Source organism: Pinus tabuliformis, chromosome 3_2, assembly GCF_031772625.1.
Source record: "Pinus tabuliformis cultivar Carrire ecotype Pingquan chromosome 3_2, CPIR1, whole genome shotgun sequence".
Lineage (NCBI taxonomy): Eukaryota > Viridiplantae > Streptophyta > Pinopsida > Pinales > Pinaceae > Pinus > Pinus tabuliformis.
This window is the reverse complement of record NC_142302.1, coordinates 38,822,744-38,842,834: the sequence shown is the minus strand read 5'-3', so window position 1 is coordinate 38,842,834 and position 20,091 is coordinate 38,822,744. Positions and strand designations below refer to the sequence as shown.

The window sequence follows — 20,091 nt, the reverse complement described above, 5'->3', positions numbered from 1 at the left end:
CAAAGTATTCATTGTCATAATATGCTCTCCCTCTCAACTGGAGAGATCTACCCTTTCTTTATTCAGGCTCCCTCTTAACTTAGGGAGATCAACTACTATCTTCTTCTATAACTTCATCAAGGTCATCTTGATCATGCTCATACAGACATCATGTGTGCCTGCAAAAATTTAATAGCAAGAACAACCATATATATATATATATATAGAAGCATGAAGTTAACAATATCAAAGTTGTGAAACCATAAAAGCAATCAAATACTTTAGACATCAAATATCTAAACATAGTTAGGTACGTAATCAACAAGAGACACATACTTCTAAACTTCAACTTCTTGCTAGGGTTCTGTTACAAACCCTAGACTACAACATAAAGTAAACTTAGATTAGTCTCATTTTATCTAGGGCCTCAATATTATTTTCAGAGATATATGACAAATTCTATTATGATCCATTACAAACCCTAGATTCCATCGCAAAGCCTTAGATATCAACAATTCAATCAAATAACAATTTTATTATACAATTTAGACTCTATTAGGGTTTGTTACAAACCCTAGGTTTAATCATCATATCGGAAACAATGTCATCATATCCTAGAATATCAAGCTTCTACTTGGGCTTGGTTACAAACCCTAGAATTTATATGAGCAACAATAATTAGGTTAGCATACTCGAATATACATGTCATACACAAGCATACAACAATATCTACTAGGCAAACCCAAGACACAAATATCAATATGTTAAAGTTAGAATAGAACAATTTTGACGAGGCGAGGGTTAGGGCTTCATTCTTAGGATCTTGTTAAAGGGTTTTGCTCATAAACCCTAATTCATCAAACCCTAAATATCTAGGGATTCAATACATAACTTTGGATAGATAACCCTAAAGGACTAGGGTTTTTATTGTAACAATACCAGGACTCTAAACAAGAGAATAAGATTTCTAGATTTTATCATTTAACCCTAAGTAGGCTAGGGTTTCATAACTATAGACATACCCTTAGGTTAGGGTTTTATAGAGAACCTTTTAGGGTTCCATAGGAATTATCAAGATATAATGAGGGTAGATTCAATTTAATGATTAATCATCCAAACAAGAATATATTACGATTCAAAACCTTAGACATAAAGATGTTAGTAATGTAGAGCAAAATTTAAAAGAAGAATGATCATACCTTTATATGAAGAGAACCTTTTAACAAAGCTTATAGGCTAAGACATACCTTGGGTTGTTTCTTAACAAACCTTATAGGACATCAGTGCTTGAAGGGCTTCAATAGAACTTCTTTTATGCATCAAGTCTATTCTTTGAAGTTTTCTCAATGATCCTTGAGCAATTAGCAAGTTTTCCTAGCCAAGGAAAAACATAAAAAGAAAGGTTATTAGCATATAATACAAACACATCTTGATAAGAGAGGGAAACCAGTTACCAAACATAAAAGATAAATCATAAGACAAGGAGTAAGATACTTATCTTTGGTAAAATGGTGAGGACTCCCTCTTAATCCAATCTTGAGGGATACCTACAACTTTAACAAAATAAAAATTGTTCTAACAAGACCTTGTTGGACCTACAAATTCTAGAGATTAAAACATAAAGGAAAACAATCCAAAACTTGGAATAGAAGGATATGCAAGGGATAGTGTCGCTAAGAATCTCTAGCAAATAAGTCGTTGACTTCAGGTTCTTCCATCTTGTTCTTCTTTGGTGGTCCTTCATCAACAACATTTGCATGTTCCCTTTCTCTCTTCTTATTTCTTGGATTCTCATGACAATGGCTCTGGTTATGTCCCATCTTGTGGCAATTGTAATATTCAACCTTGGATGAGCAGAGTAAGCATTTGAGGTGTTTTCTTCCTCATTCTCCATTTTTTTGTTTACCGTCGATATTCTGGCTTCTTCTTGGCTACATGCATTCCACATTTGTTCAAATGTTGGCATATCCTTTCAACTGTTGAGTCTTGATGCAAAGGCACCCCAAGATTTAGGTAGTCCTAGAACGACAATAATTACGAGCTCCTATTCTGGGACAACTTCATCTATTGCTCAGAGTTCATCCCTGATTCTAGATATCCTTATAAAGTATGATGAAACAATATCATCATTTGTCATCTTAACAATTCCTAGTTCATTCTTGAGGCTTGCTATTTGACCAATATTTTTGATTGTGAATACCTTGGATAGAGCCTCATACATTTCTTGAGCGGAATTTATGTTTGATATGTATGGAATTAAGTTATCCTCAACTCCATCGACTATTAGATTCATAGCCACGATTTCAAGTTCTCTAAACTTCTCTTTATCTGCATTACTTGATTCATCAGTAGGCTTCTTGATTTTTCCTTGAACAAGATCTAGAACTTTATTCTTTTCGAGAATGAGATATATTATTATATTCTCTTTTTCTAGGCCTTGTAGTTGGAGGCTCCTTCTAGTTTGCTTTCTGCATTCATTGAGTTTGTCATTGTTCTTGTGGATGGTAGACTTATCCCCTTATATGATCCTCTTTAATGACCCTTGATACTTTTCTTCAATAGATCTTCAATCTGCCTTTTTCTTCCTTCTTTCACCTTAGCTTTGATAACATGTTAGAAAATTAGAAAGGCAAAAAGATTTTCTTATGTTGATAATTACTTGTGATATTCTTATGTTCTTATTAGCTTTCTTATGTTCTTCAGGGACACCAGATGTAGGTGGACAACCAAGGCTAAAACACATATATAGGGGAAAACCCAGTCAACGAACCCTTCCTTCAGTAGATTAAAAAACAAGATGAGATAGACCAAGACTCTAGACCCACAGACCTTCCTCCTCCATCATGTCAACCCTTCCTCCTTGTAAATATCCTTTTCTTAGTCTCCCAAATGTTAGCCCTGAAAAGTGCAGCTTCAATCTAGAACTTAGATCCAGCAGTAGAATTTTTGACCCAGCTACTCTAGAATTTTGGCCGCCCCAACAACTGTAGAATTTCAGCCTCCCCAACAACTATAGAATTTCGGCGTCCCCAACAACTGTAGAATTTCGGTCTTCCAACAAAACTCCAGAACTTCGCATGTGTGAGATGAGAGAGAGAGAAAACAAATTCTTGACTTTGAAAGAGACCTTCTTCTTTGCCCTTAGACTTGTCCTCCTCTTCCTTGGAATTTCGCACTTTTCCAGCTACAATCTTTTGCCAATCGAACTTGCTTTTCTTGCTCCACAAATGAGGTCAAGTTGCTCTAATATATAGGCCTCTTGTGAGGTCGAATTACCTTGTTTGATGCCTACTTGTCCTTCCTTGAGGCCGACTTGGTGGAGGAGGCCTAGAAGACCTAAATTCAACAAAATAAATTTCTTCTTTGACAAATAGATCCCAAGAAGGGTTCTTTACAATATGACATGGACAAGGACACTAGACATAAACCCTAGAAGTCTTCAATGGAGACTTTGACCTAAAAAAAATTGACTCAAGTATGAAACCCATGCTTTAATAAGAAGTTTAATAATTTTATTTCTCTTTCTTCTGAGAAATACATTATATTGTGACTTAAATACATTTATGAAGACTGAACCTAGTTACATTCTTCAACAGGGTTTTGGTGGGAAAACCCACATTTGAATTTTGAATTTATTTGGAGCCAAAAATCCCTTGGCTTAATTTTGGTCAACTTGTATTTTGAATGGAGTCAAAATTGGACCAAATAAATAAATCTTATCTCAAAAATTGGACCAAAATAATTAGAATTGCCACATCATCACTTGTTTAGGGTTTTCAACCACAAACAACATCCTTCTTTGCCACATCATTCAACCAATAATGTGATGCCACATCATCAACTTTGGAGCTAAAGAGAATTTTCCATGTCATCAACGTTGGGGCTTTGGATCAATGTTGCAAGAAGCGGGGACGAAACAGGGACGCAGAAGCGTCATTTTCCAAAAATCTAGGAAGCGAAGCATCTCGGAAGCATCTACTATATATATATTTTATATTTTTTTGCATTTATATTAAAAAAAACATCCAAAATACCAAATTAGTTGTAGAAGACATGAAAACATGCATATTTTTACATAAATCAAGATAGATATGCCATCCATTGTACATCAATGATTAATTATTCCAGCATCAACCATCTACAATCTAGATTCCTCTTCTCTTGTCTAGCCTTTGCCTCTACTTCAATTCTATAGGGATTTTAGTCAACATTGCCTAATTTTGATCAAACAACTTAATCCAAGCCTTATAATATGATAGAGAAAGCTTAACATACCTGATCAATGATTTTGACTTGAGTGAAGGGTACATAATTGCTAAGGCCATGACAAAGGAGTTCAACAATCAATAACACCAACACTGGGGTACATATAGGGCTTGTTGCTCTTGATTAAATACCAATCACATGCCCTCATACATGATATAATCCAATGAAATGCCACAATCCCATTGATCCTGAAAACTGTTAAGTCCGCTGAATTTTGAATGGGATATGAAATTCTATTTTCTCCATATGAAGTTTGATGAGGTTGGAACCACTCTCAAACATCCTGAATCATTTCATGGTAATGTTAAAAATTTAAGTAAAAGGATGGAAATGAAAGATAAAGGAGAATGTCACTTTCACTGCTTTGGATCACTGGCTGGGGTCACTAATTTTAAACAAGCATATCTCTCAAATTGTGAGGGCTCTGGAAATACTTAACATACCATCAAAATTAGCATGACAATTAGAATCCACTAGTGAGGGTCTCCAAGGCAAACCCACTGATTTGTTGCTTCAAAAACTGCAACAAATGTAGGGTGTGCTCATCCTCCAAGGAGACCAAATCCTAGACCTAGGGTTTCATCAACACATCATCTCATTCGTGCTTACCTACATACCAAGGACATCAATGACGATACTCTGCATCCGCTTTGGCATTCTGCAACTACTTTGACATCTTGCACCTACTTTGACATCCTGCACCCGCTTTGATATCAAAGACAATATTCTCAACACTGCAGTATTTTCTCTAGAGTCTTTTTGATCCTTTTTCCCGCCAAGAAAAAATTCAGCCTCCTCAGGCTTGGATACAAGTCCCTCTTCATTTTTCGAGAGGTGGTACCCCTCTTTTCAACACACTCAGATTTTCAATATATATCAAGAAATAATATACATTTAAATCATACACCTATGAGTGGACCAGGCATGGTAACATGAGTAGATAGCACAAAATATTAAATATATGGAAAATATAATTAATCATGTCCATTCTATTGATCATTCGTTAGATTAGCATTATTGAAGCAAGACAATAGATAGAGACAAAAGAATAATGGTCAAGATATTCATACAAGTATAGAATAATTTCATTTATGGAAATCATAAGGGGCATAGGAAAACATTCACGAGATTCATACCACTTCTAAAATAAGTCTCAGAATCACAAATAAATCGCTTTCTTGAAAGGGAGCTCTGTGCGAGAGTCAAAAAGTAATTTTTACAAATTTAAAGTTTTGGAAAAGTTAGGTGCCTAAAGCACTCCTCATAATTCTGATACATAAAGCGTAGAAGTAAATGCATTCGTCCCATAAGGGGATTGAGATTGGGCTCTTGTGGACCAATAAATATTAAGACACCTAAAAGAAAGAGAGTTGTAGTTAGGGATCAACTTAAATGACGTAAAGAAACGATCGTGAAATCTAGATGACCAAAGACTGGGAAGAAAGAAGGGAATTGCTTCAATGGATTTTGATACTCACAAAAACGTGTTGAGATTTGGTAGCTTGGGAGGTACTCCAAGCCCTAGGGTTTGGGGTTTGGAGGTTGGAGCACCACAAAAGTACTTTGTGGGCTTGGAACCCAAGGTGTGGGCTTTGCACCCAAGCTGGTGGGTGTGAAACCATGAGGCATTTGAGTGATTTGACACATGGAGGTGTTAGAGGACCCTTAGAGGAGAAAGGGGCAGCGAAAATCACTCAAATTCGAGGTGTCTATCATGAGATATGAATTTTTCTATGTAGCTGGTGGGTTTTGTGGCACATAAGTTAGGTTGGCTTGGTGTGTTGATGTGCTCAAGACATGTTTTGTTGGCACCACATGAAGCCCTTGTGAAAGATATAAATACAAGGTGAGTTGGAGGTCATTTGTCACATCCCAAGTTCAACAAAACATAAAATACATCATCTGAAGCTGGCCGCAGGCTTAGGAGGCCAAGAGGAGGAGAGGAGCTGTTTGATGTCTTTTCCATGACTGTTTTTGTAGGTCGAGTGTTGGAGCAGATAGGCCGCATCTTCAAGAAGGATTATAGGCTGGTTTTTGTGTTATTTGTAGGTGGACAAGCCTCATTAGAGGCAGCCACAGTCCTGTACATGAGCTAGGAGGAAGGCCGTGCTCATACTTTAGTAAGGAGGGCCGTAAGGCTGAACAGTAGGCTGGAAACCAGCCCAGACCTCAGCGTATGGGAGTAGCTCATCAATGAAGGGAAGCCACAACTGTTAGGAGGCTATTTGGACAGTTGGAGAAGGCTTAACCGGTGCTGTTAGAAGCCCTGACCAGGAAGTAGTAGCTACAACAGTGCACTAGTCCATGAACAGAAGGAAAAGGTATGTGTTGATGTGTTAAGTTGTAATTGTTGCTAGGTGGATGCGAAGTCCTAGGAGAGAACAGTTTGTTTGGGCAGTATTGAGTGGTTCTGTTTTGTGGGTTCACTGTTCATATTTTTCAGGTATTTGTAGATTAGTGTACTTCTGAATCCTGATTGAAGGGTTTTTTTCAGCTACCTAGTTTTTTAGGTTATTCTTTCTAAGTGCAAAATCTGCTTGCCATGGTCTGAAAATTAATGATTTGGTAATGTATATGAAGATTTGAACAATGTAATATTGCATGTGATTCAACGATATAGGAATAATTTGTTGACATATATGTAACTTCTTAAAAACAGGATTTGGTTAATGATGCATTTAAACACATCTTATGTCGATGAGCTACATTATCTCATAATGCGTGTTGTTTCCTTTGACATTTGACAGGATAAAATAATCACAATATCAATGACATTATTGGATGAAGCTTTGGCCTTACAAGGCAGCAACATATTGCAGCCTGGGAAGGTTGTAGTTATCAAAGATTGTGTGGCTACTAGTGGTGCTTTCATTCTCCACTGCCTCATCAAGAAGATGCTGATGGGTTCTTCCGAAAGTGCTATGTTGCCCAAAGCAAGGGCTCAAAAAGTTTCACCTACAGTTGGATCAGTGTTGTTTATTGCTCTAAGTGAGCCATTTGTGCATTATGAACGGATTTTAAGAAAACTTGTAAGTTTTTTTATTCAATTTGTATGTTTGTAACTACTAAAATTAAAGCCTTTTCTAGTTAACAATCTTTTTATTGGTTAAATTTGCATTCAAACATAATTTGATATTTGTTTTCTAAAATAATTATTTATTTATATTTTGAAGCACATAGTTTGGTATTTGTTTTCTGCAATAATTGTTTATTTATATTTTGAAACATATATTTGATAGTGTTTAGAAATTTATATTTCAACATTGAGCGGAAATCTACATTACGTGTTAGTGAGTTAGCTATTCCATGATAGAAAGTTTGTAGAATATATTTCTCTCTTAGAATTAGATTTGTTTTTTTTTTAATCTGAGGAAAAAAACCATAGTTTCATTTATAAAGTAAATAAAATTACATTTTGTATATACACTTGACACATCCAAGTGTGTATTCAAGAAAGATCTGCCCAGATCCAATCAATGGCTGGAAAAGAGAAAATACAGTTCATCTGTCATGATCAGCATATACAGCATTCATTCACAAGGGTCTGCAAATAGCCCATCAAAAAGAGACAACAGAAAACAACGGAAATTTAACCAGGTACTATATTCAGATAACAGGATTGTCCATGAATGGACGATGGAAAAACTGGTAGTGTTCACCGTTCATCATTTCTTCAACGGACCATAACCCCTGATCAAGCTGAAGGCCTTCCTTAGAAAGCTGATTTGCCTCCCACATTCGCTCTCTGTAAATATGAGTACAGGAAAAGGATACATAAGTGAGTTTTATCCTTAGCAAGTCCTCCAGAAGATTTATAAGGTGTAAGCTGTGACACTGTTGAATCTCATTAACCCAGTTGATGACCAGCAAAGAATCACCAAAAACGTGTAATTGATCACAACCCTTTTCTTTGGCGAATGCCAATAATGAATGGCATTCAAACAGTTTGGCCAGGTTGTTTTTTCCCCTCTCTAGACCCATGCTAACTTTGAAGAAATGCTGCTCAGATAAGTATAGAATAAAATCACCTCCGCATTTGAGATCACCCCCCTATTCAGCCCCATCAAAGAAACCCCATGGGAGCGATTTATCAGGCTCCGTTGGAACAACAATTCTAATCCTGGGGGAAGAGCAAGGTTGAGGGAAATGTGAAAGAATAGCCATGACTTCAGCAGCCACCTGATCTAGACAGGATGAATTATTTTGAAAAAATTCTTTATTTCTTGTTAACCATGTACTGCAATAGATGAGAAGAGGCAATGCCCTAAAAGGTTTAGTATTCTTGTTTTGTACCCATATCCTCCACCTCTCCTCGAAACAGGGACCTTGCCATATACAGTCACGGGCAAATACAATGCTGCAAATATTTCATACCTGACAGGAAAAAGAACATTCAACAAATAAGTGCTCAATTGGTTCACCGCTCGACTTGCATAAGGAGCACTAGCCAAGGCCAATCTTATGATGCTTTTGCATTATATCCTAGGTGGGAACTTTATTAGCCAGGAGACACCACATGAAAAGATGGGACTTTGCTGGGCACTTAACCCTCCAAACACCTTTCCACCACCACTCCCCTTCGATTACAGCATCAACCATAATGAGATGGAGATACCCCATCTTGGGAGAATAAGTGCCCATCGAAGAGTGAACCCATACCAACACATCATTGTTTTGGGATAGTCTTATATGTCCAACAGCAAGAGCGTTCATATAACCTCTCCAACTTTCTTGGAATTCCTGATCTTTTTGTAGATCCCTAGCAGATAACCAACCTTGATGCCAAATAGAGGTCCAAGCAGGGTTGTCGATATGGGCAAGTCTCGAAAACCCACTATCTTTGAGATGATCAATGAGAGCCTGAGGCAAGTGATGGCATTGTTGAAGAAAGTGTAACTAGGTTCGGTCTTCATAAATGTACTTTTGATATTTGTATTTATTCAAGAAAAGAAATTTTATTTTTGTTATATTTATCAATGAGTTTCTTGCTCATTGAAATAGGTCTAGCACATGTTAAAGTGCTATAGGTGAGTCAAAGAGTCAAAAGAAAATGTTGAAGACCTTAAGGGCATGTTACACCATGTATATTTATGTTAATTTTAGGTATGTTCTATGCTTAGAGCAATTTATTTCAATTTTCACAGTTAGCTCAATATCTTTTCCAGATTATCAATTACATCAGCTTTAAAGTAAACTGCAGATAGAACATAAACATAAATCGTAGAAGACAAGCCAAGACAAGAGGATACAAGATGTGGTACTGGCCAGGGACAAACCCCAATGTGGGGAAACCCTTGATCAATTCTTCTTATATGTTCTTCCATAGTTCAATAGAGAGAGAGAGAGAGAGTACATTTACAACAGAAGTCAACACTTCGACTTATCTAGATAAGAGCATAGATCATCTCTAAGAAGATGATACATGAGATCAGTTGAAGACATGCTGCTTCAACTGATTCTCCAAGGTGACTCCTTCACCTATCATTGTGCTGCATCTCGTCATCATGTTGCGCCTCACCGTGCTGCACCCATCATCACAATGCTGGACCTCATGACCATGCTGTACACATCATACTGTTGCACCTTATGCTGCACTGCTGTCCAATGTGCCATTGTTGCACCATGCTAGCCACTGTTGTCCTATGTGGCATACTGCTGTCCCACTATTAGTGACATAGCCATTCGATGTTAGTTTGCTGTCCCATCACAACTTGCTATACCTTGCTGCTGTCCCATCACAGCTTGCTATACCTTGCTGTTGTCCCAATCAATGTTGCTGTTATCGTTATTGGGATATTACCGGCAAGGGAAAAAATCGGAAAAAATCGTGAAATAATGGGGAAAAATTCGTAAAATACAAAAATATTCATTTTTTTCCCAATTTTTTTAATATCTAAAGCATCTACGACATAAAATAAATGCATTGACACATAAATATGATAAAAGAACTAATATATAAGATGTGTAATATCATTTCTAGTGCTACATCACACATAACAGTGAATCATGTCCTGAATAGTAAGTCTTGACTCCTGAGTCCCAACTTAGCCTCAAAATATCAACAAGAAATATAATAATGTATCTCATATCATGAGTCATAATGTCATATACAATGAAATGAACCAAATAACTAAAGTCTAATACTACTGATTTCCTCTACCCCTCTTGCGAGAAAATGCAATAGCTTTCTCTTTCCCTCTAGATGTAGATGCCGGTGGAGTTGGCAGTGGACTCTGCTGTGCTCTAGAAGCTCAAGAACTAGGAGCTACAAGAGGTAGACCACATCCTCTACTGGTGACAGGGGTAGCCTGGGTAGGTTGTGTCACCTCCTCCTCCTCATCAAAAAATCGGGGAAAAAATTATTTTTTTTCCAAGATTTTTTCCCAAAAAATTGAAAAATCACGATTTTTTCAAATTATCGAGATTTTTTGCGAAAAAAATAATGTAAAAATCGGGCGATAATATCGCCAAACTCAAAAAATTGCGATTTTCCGATAATATCGCAATTTTCACAACACTAGTCCCAATAGCCTTGCCATAACTTGCTACTGTCCCATGTGTCTTAGCAGCACCATGTAGCCCAACTGTCCCATTTACTAGCACAACTGTCCCTTCAACACTGCTGTTTCAAGTCTAGTTACACTGTTGCTTATATTGTGACTGGTTAGGGTATCTGGCAGACCTCACTCTCCTATCTATCAGTCCACAAACAACCCTCAAGAATTGCAACACACCTTCATAGTACAACTCCCCTAACACACTACTGTTTTGGGCATGTTTGAGCCCTCAAACTCTCCACACTGTCCCTTTTTTGAGGTGGTAGGGACTGCGGCCAACCACAGTCCCACGCTGTCACCTACAACCCACTCAAAACAATGTTCCCTTACCTTTTCGTTGCCCCAAACATACCCGTGTTCATCCTTCTTCAACTCAGCCTCCAAGCTCAGCTCCTCAACCCTCTAACAACAGCTCGGTTAGCCCTTATCTCCCTCACTGTCCTAGCCTTCTTGCTGCGACTTCTTTCTCCCTTAACCAAGTTCCTTGGGTTCCTTTGATGAGCTCTTGTGATGCTTGCTTGGACTGCGGCTAGGGCTGCTTTCTTAGGACTGCGTTAGGGCTACCTTCTTTTCCTCCAATGTCTAGGGCTTCCACTCCTAGATTTCTCTTCCACTAAAACCCAAGACAAGTGGAGAGAAATCAAGATAGAAGTGTGTGTGAAATGACTCTCAAGTCATCTCCTTTTATACTAAAACGTTGAGCACATGTGGGGTTTATTTGGTTGCTGGCCGACCTTGACGAATTGTCTTATAACACAAATAAATTCATAACTCCATGAATACTTATCAGAATCGGATGATCTTTAGATCAATCTTACATCTCTTGATGAGAGGGATTCAAGAAAAATGTTAGCTGCCATAAATAAGATGACCCACATGGATTTTGGCCCTAATCGCCAATTTTAACACTCCCTCTCAACTAGGGAGAACTCCATCCGCTGATCCATTTGTTCGATTGTACTATCTCTGCCATTAGTGCCCTACACTACTCTGCTCTGCTGAACCATGAAGAAGAAGAATTGATCGAGAATGTCTCATACCATTCTCTACCGACTCGAAGTCAGTTCCATATGAAGAGAGTGTGTCATACCACTCTTACTGATCCCAGGTTAGTTCCAAGAGAGTGAGTCATATCACTCTTACTGACCCGAAGTCAATTTTATTGATACCAAATCAATATCACAAGAGAGTGTCTCAAACCACTCCTACTGATCCCAGATCAGTTTCATTGATCCCAGATCAATGGAGGTCATCCTAGCCTAGGGAGTATGGTAGATACAACGATGCATCCATCGATAGTACTACTATGGTCCCTAACCCCATTGGCTAGATGAGAGGTACTTCCCATGAGTCCCAAACTGCATGGATAGGATGTCTCGACAGGAGAACCACTTATCATGTCCATAAGTCAACACGGGGTATCACAGGGGAAGGCTGAACCATTCACCCTGTACACAGCGCACCATTAGCGGAGGGTGAGTCGCCCTGTGGTTGCTTGTTGCTCCAAGAACCCCAAGCCCCCAAGCCCCCCAGAGCTCCCAGAACTCAATACATGCATCATGCAGGTTCCTCATAAGAGGGTCTCTCAACATCTCCAAGTCATTCGGGAAGGTCACAAATTTGACCTTTCCCCGGGGCTTTGACAGAATGACTGCGACTTGTACATCAGTTTCAATGCGATGAAACTTCCTTGCTCATCGACATACCATATCCTAGATAAGGTAGTATTTGATGTCTATATGCTGGAGCAATCATGGAATACGGGATTCCTCAATGATCGAATTCCTCCCTAGTTGACACAGAAGATCATGGTGGTATCCATCATGTGTACAAACAACTCACTAAAGAGCTTTTGCAACCAGGCAGCTTCACACGAGGTCATACTTGTATCTATGTATTCGGTCTCAGTGGTGCTCAAAGCAACTGTCTTTTGCTCCCTGCTCATCCAGGATAACAAGTAGAACCCAAAGAGAATCAACACTCAGAAGTTCTCTTGAGATCCTCCGCACTGCCTGCCCAGTCAGCATTCGAATAACCATGCAGCTTCATATTTCCGGCAGTGTATCTCAATCCATGAGAGATTGTGCCCCGAAGATATCTCAAATGATTTTTGGCACTAATCCAGAGAGGCTCAACCATATATGAGCTCATCATGCTAACTGCAAAACATATGTCCGGACGGAAGTTCCCCAAGAACATCAACACGAATGAGTTTTATGAAACTCAGAGGCATTTCCCAAATCTGGTCTGGCATCACTACCACATAACTTCTGAAAGTTAAGTTCCATCGAGGTAGTCACGGGCTTGCAGTTTACCATTCCAAATCTGGAATCCAACTCCCTCTTACTTGAGAGGGTTTGCACCTGTTAGAAAGAGGTCGTCCTCATAAGGTGCCAGTATGAGAGGTCTATCATCCACAACCTTCAAGCAATGGTTTGGATCAGCTTCACTCCTAGTGAATCTCAGCTTCATCAGACAGCTATCAATCCTATCATATTAAGCACAGGGTGTTTTGCTTCATGCCATACAGGGCCTTCTTCCACCTGCATACATGAAATTCCCGATCATGAATCTCAAACCCCTCGGGTTGTTCCAAATCTGTGGACCTGCTACATGAGGGGAATGATCCCCTTGTAAGATTTTCCTTCGGTACATCTCAGACATGTACCTTCATGCTCTTTTTGAATTCAGGCATCCCTGTCACCATCTGACTCATATCGGGTAGGGCCCCATAAAGTAGACGAGATGTGTCAACTGACATGGTCCCCAATGGACTTCCTGCAACTTGATACAAATTGCCAACCCTGAATCCATGAGTAAAAGCATCTTTGAAAATTTCATTTTCAAACACGTACCTTTCCATCGATGAATGCCACCCTGAAACCTTTGACTTCCATTGCCGAAATGGACACCAGGTTCTTCTTGCGATCAGGTACATAAAGAGATTCTTGTAAATGAATCGAGTTACCCTCATTCAATTGAGGGGTAACATTCCCTACACCCTTTCTGGGATAGGTGGCATCGACTCCAAGTATAATCCCACGATTGTTTCCATCTCTACTAAATTAGAGAGATCACCCTTCTATTTGATGAAGTGCCTTGAAGCACTACAATCAATAAGCTAGATTCCCACAGAATTTGAAGGAGAGGGCCAATACAAGATAACACTTCTTTATCTTATCAGAAACAACATTTGATTCTTCATACCTGGGGTTCCTTGCTTTCTTTGAAGAGTCGGCCATTTCCTTGATGACCTGCATTACCTGTCATTCCTCCGATCATTGAAGATGTCCCTGGAATGATTGTTATCTTCATCAAGAGATGTGTCTCTGCCATTCGGATACTCCTTCGCATAATGGCCGAACTTATTACAAACAAGGCATCTGTCTTTCTTTCCACCCCTAGATCCAGACTTACCATTGATGTGATCTTTAGGTGGGCTATCAGAAGCTTCCGCTGCACCATTCTGATAATGTTCTCTGCTTTGACTTCACGCTTGGCGAATTTGAAGAGGGATGAGGAATCCATTGATCCTTTTGTCCTTTCCCAACTATCTTCGGTGATGGCTCTTTCACTCTTGCTTGGGCTTTGTCTTCACCTCAGCTCTGATACCATGTTAATTTTAGGTATGTTCCATGCTTAGAGCAATTTATTTCAATTTTCACAGTTAGCTCAATATCTTTTCAAGATTAGCAATTACATCAGCATTAAAGTAAACTGCAGATAGAACATAAACATAAATCGCAGAAGACAAGCCAAGACGAGGACACAAGATGTGGCGCTAGCCAGGGACAAACCCCAATGTGGGGAAACCCTTGATCAATTCTTCTTATAATGTCTTCAATAGTTTTGCAGAGAGAGAGAGAGAGAGAGATAGTACATTTACAACAAAAGTCAACAGTTTGACATATCTTGATAAGAGCATAGATCATCCCTAAGAAGATGATACATGAGATCAGTTGAAGACATGCTACTTCAACTGATTCTCCAAGGTCACTCCTTTCAGCTATCATTGTGCTGCATCTCGTCATCATGCTACACCATGTTGCACCCATCATCACAATGCTGGACCTCACGATCATGCTGTACACATCATACTGTTGCACCTTATGCTGCACTGCTGTCCCATGTGCCATTGTTGCACCATGATAGCCACTGCTGTCCTATGTGGCATATTGCTGTCCCACTATTAGTGACATAGCCATTCCATGTTAGCTTGCTGTGCCATTGTTTTGCTGTTGTCCCATCACAACTTGCTATACCTTGCTGCTGTCCCATCACAACTTGCTATACCTTGCTGCTATCCCAATAGCCTTGACATACCTTGCTGCTATCCCATGTGTCTTAGCAGCACCATGTAGCCTAGCTGTCCCATTTACTAGCACTATTATCCCTTCAACACTGCTATTCCAACTTCCAAGTCTACCTACACTGCTGCTTATATTGTGACTGGTTAGGGTATCTGGCAAACCTCACACACCTATCTATCAATCCACAAACAATCCTCAAGGATTGCAACACACCTTCATAGTGCACCTCCCCTAGCACGTTGCTGTTCTAGGCATGTTTGAGCCCTCAAACTCTTCACGCTGTCCCTGTTTTGAGGTGGTAGGGACTGCGGCCTACCACAGTCCCACGCTGTCACCTACAACCCACTCAAAACAGTCTTCCCTTACCTTTTCGCTGCCCCAAACATACCTGCGTTCATCCTTCTTCAACTCGACCTCCAATCTCAGCTCCTCGGCCCTCTAACAGCAGCTCGGTTAGCCCTTATCTCCCTCGCTATCCTAGCCTTCTTGTTGCGGCTTCCATATAGTTACCTTTCTCCCTTAGCCAAGTTCCTTGGGCTCCTTTGATGAGCTCTTGTGATGCTTGCTTGGACTGCGGCTAGGGCTGCTTTCTTAGGACTGCATTAGGGTTGCCTTCTAGGACTGCGTTAGGGATACCTTCTTTTCCTCCAACATCTAGGGCTTCCACTCCTAGATTTCTCTTCCACTAAAACCCAAGACAAGTGGAGAAAAATCAAGATAGAAGTGTGTGTGAAATGACTCTCAAGTCATCTCCTTTTATACTAAAACGTTGAGCACATGTGGAGTTTATTTGGTTGCTGGCCGACCTTGACGAATTGTCTTATAACACAAATAAAGTCATAAATCCATGAATACTTATCGGAATTGGATGATCTTTAGATCAATCCTACACCTCTCAATGAGAGGGATCAAAGAAAAATATCAATTGCCATAAATAAGATGACCCACATGGAGTTTGGCCCTAGTTGCCAATTTTAACAATTTATGTATTAGAGTTAAAGATATTCCTCCAAGCGAAGCCACAAGTCCTCTCCTAGCAATGACATCACCAAAGAAGCAAACTGAAGTGGAAAAGTCAAGTCGGCCTCAAGTCTACTAGTCGGCCTCAAGTCAGCCTAAAGGAGGAACAAACCTCTATATATAGAGGTTGTCCACTCCTCCAACGAAAAACATTCTTCGCCTCTAAAATTAGAGAAGGTAGAAGGCAAGATAAAGGGCAACAAAGGTAATAGAAGGACGAAAGTAGAGTCTCCAAGGGCAGCAAAGAAAGGAGGAAGAAGAAGATCAAAGTGTAATAGGGTTGGGCAATCAAAGTAGGCCTATAAGGCCTCTCAATCAAGCGAAAAAGGAGCTCTACCAAGCGAAGAAGGAAGAGGTCAATCTCGCAAGGAATCCCCTCATATGTGCGAAGAAATAAGGCTGCGCTACTGTCATAACAAGTCTGCAACTATATCTCAAGAAAGAGCTTGGTTGGGCAAGGGAGGAATAACTCCTCATATTTGAAAGAGTTCACTAAGGATCAAGGAGAAATATCTCTTCTAGAGCTAGCATAACAAGATCTATCATCAGTTGTCGGAAGAAGAACGAAGTGCTGGAGGATGAAGTGCCGGGAAACAAAGTGCCGAAAGAAGGAAGGACTTGACTTGTGCTTGGAGGATATTCTTGTCAAGGGTCTAGGGTTTGGCATTGATCAATAAGAAGCTTCAATAAGAGAAACTTACGAAAGGGTTTTCCTCTCTAAGAGAGAGAGGTTTTGCCCTGGCAGAGAGCCAACATCTTGTGTTCTTGTTCTTATGTTTTTGGTAGCAGTTTGATGAAGTAAACACACATGCATTAATAATAATAAGAAGAAGATTAAGCTAACAAGATAAATAGTAAAAGAGCTTCACAAATTGTTATCAAATCTAGAAGAATCCTACTATACCCCATTGCCCAAGATTCTTAAACATGGTATCAGAGCTAAGGTGAGACATCAAGGAAAGGGCATCTCAAGAACACTCATAAGGTGACTCATCAAGGAACAACATCTCAAAAACAACTACAAGGTTGAAGCATCAAGCCAAGAAGTGCCAATCACATCAAGGACAAGAAGGTCTACCATCTACTATTCATCAAGGAAGACTACAAACTTCAAATCAAGAAGAAATGCCTTGTATAAAGGAGCCTACAAGAAGAGCAAATCAAAGAGGGACCTACATCAAGCTACACCATCTTCAAAAGGAAAAACACTACAAGTCAAGTCATCAAGCAAATCTCATCATCAAGCAAGTCCATTTGGAGAAAGCAACTTGAAGAGCATCAAGATCTAAGGAAGGCAAGCCATCAAGTCTTCAAGAAGAAAGCAAGTTCACTACATCTCAAACTCTATCAAGTAAGTATATGTCCTCTTGAATATACCTCAATGTCTTTTTGCAAGGAAAACAACAAATTGGTTGGGACCACTAACTTCCTTGCATGGAAGAAGAGGACTGATTTACTTCTCAAAGAGAATGAAATTCTAGACCACATCAAAGGGAATATCGCTATCCCTGCTAAGGAACAAACTCAAGCCTTAGCCAAGTACAATAAGGATGAGACAAGAGCTTAAATGATTCTAATAGAATCCATCAAAGACTCTGTCATTCCTTATGTCTCCAAATTTGAAACATCAAAAGAAATCTATGATAAACTAATAGAGCTATTCTCGGTAAGCACAACTTGAGAAGTGATATCTCGATGAAATGATTTGTACAAAATGAAGATATCAAAGGAATAGCTCCTTACTTCATGAAGATTTTTGAGATGAGGGATCAACTTCAAGAGCTAGGAGAAGTCATGTCTGACAGAGAAATCACAATTGTAGTACTCAATGCTCTACCTGAGGATTGGGGCAACTTCACATCAAGCATATATGCCAAGAAGTAAGCTACCCCACTAAGTGAACTATGGTCTCTATGCAAGATAGAGGAAACTAGACTCAAAGCCAAGGATGATGTGGGGGGATCAAAAGAGCAAACTTTTGCTACCATGGCCAAGAGAGAGAAAATTTGGCAAATTTGGTCCACGAAGAACAAGCAATAGAGATAAGTCCAAAGTTCAATGCTTTGGATGCCAAGAATATGGACACTAGAAAAGGGATTGTCCTAAACTTAAGAAGGACAATCCCTTTTCCGGCAGTTTCGGCAATTTTCGCTGTTCTCGGCAGTTTCGGCAATTTCGGCTGTTCCTAGCAGTTCCAGCAATTCCGGCTATTCCCAGAAGTTCCGGCAGTTTCGGCGTTTCTCGGCAATTCCGACATTTCCCGGCAGTTTCGGCTTCTGCCCTCTACGTCAGCTTTCTTGGCTGTTCCGGCAGTTCCAACTTCTGCACTCTGCATCAACTTTCCCGACTGTTTCGGCAGTTCTAGCTGTTCCCGGCAGTTCTAGCTGTTCCCGCAATTCTCGCTGTTCCCGGCAGTTTCGGAAATTCCGGCTATTCCCGACAGTCTCAGCAATTCCGGCTATTCCCAGCAGTTCCAGCTATTCCCGGCTATTCCCGGCAGTTCCGACAGTTCCGGCTTTTCCCGGCAGTTCAGGTAGTTCCCGACAGTTTTGGCAGTTTCGGCAATTTCAATAGTTCTTGGCAATTCTAGCTTTTCCCGGCAGTTCCGACTTTTCCTGGCACTTTCGGTAGTTTCCGATAGTTTCGGCTTTTCCCGACAATTCCAGATTTTCCCGACAGTTCTGGCTTTTCCCAACAGTTCCGGCAGTTCTGGCTTTTCTCGACAGTTCCAGCAATTCCGGCTATACCCGACAGTTCCAGCTTCCGCCCTCTGGATTAGGGCAGCGTTATCCCTTAGGATCTCTCCTCCTACTAAAACCCAAAGACAAGTAGAGAGGAAGAGATCCCAAGTGTGTTGAAATGACTTGAAGGCCACCTCTATTTATACTAAAATGTTAAGCACAAGTGGGGTTTATTTGGTTGCTGGTCGACCTTGACGAATTGTCCCATAACAAAAATAAATTCATATCTCCATGAATACTTATCGGAATCGGATGATCTTTAGATCAATCCTACACCTCTTGATGAGAGGGATCCAAGAAAAATATCAGCTTCCATTAATAAGATGACCCACATGGAGTTTGGCCCTAGTTGCCAATTTTAACCTCTCAACTAGGGAGAACTCCATCCGCTGATCCATATGTCCGACTGTACTATCTCTACCATTAGTGCCCTGCACTGCTCTGCTCTGCTGAACCATGAAGAAGAAGAATTGATCGAGAATGTCTCATACCATTCTCTACTGACTCGAAGTCAGTTTCATTTGAAGAGAGTGTGTCACATCACTCTTACTGGCCCGAAGTTAGTTTTATTGATCCCAGATCAATATCACAAGAGAGTGTCTCAAACCACTCATACTGATCCCAGATCAGTTTCATTGATCCTAGATCAATGGAGGTCATCCTAGCATAGGGAGTACGGTAGATACATCGATGCGTCCATCGATAGTACTACTATGGTCCCTAACCCCATTTCCCTGCTCATTGATCAGATGAGAGGTACTTCCCATGAGTCCCAGACTGCATGGGTAGGATGCCTCAACAGGAGAACTAATCATCCTGTCCATATGAGAACGAATCATCCTGCCCTACAGTCGCCACAAGAGAACTAATCATCCCGACCCACAGGAGAACTAATCATCTTGTTTCACAGTTGCCATTGGAGAACTAATCATCCCGGCCCACAGGAGAACTAATCATCCTGTTCCACATTTGCCACAGGAGAACTAATCATCCCGACCCACAGGAGAACTAATCATCCTGTTCCATAGTTGCCACGGGAAAACTAGTCATCTCGACCCATAGGAGAACTAATCATCCTGTTCCATAGTCGCCACGGGGTATCACAGGGGAAGGTTGAACCTGTCATCTTGTACATAGCGCACCACCAGGGGAAGGTGAGTTGCCCTGTGGTCATATGTTGCTCTAGTAAGTATCCCAAGCCCCCCAGAGCTCCCAGAG

General features: G+C 40.2%; 1 protein-coding gene across 1 annotated transcript in view; it reads left to right on the top strand.

Annotated features, from left to right (window-relative positions):
* ELP6 (elongator protein 6) overlaps nt 1-20,091 on the top strand; it is a 218,580-nt gene that overhangs the window by 71,371 nt on the left and 127,118 nt on the right. The window contains exon 2 of the mRNA XM_089415761.1: nt 6,993-7,274. Coding sequence (XP_089271887.1) covers nt 7,014-7,274 — 261 coding nt within the window. The 5' untranslated portion in view covers nt 6,993-7,013. The remainder of the gene's footprint in view (nt 1-6,992; nt 7,275-20,091) is intronic.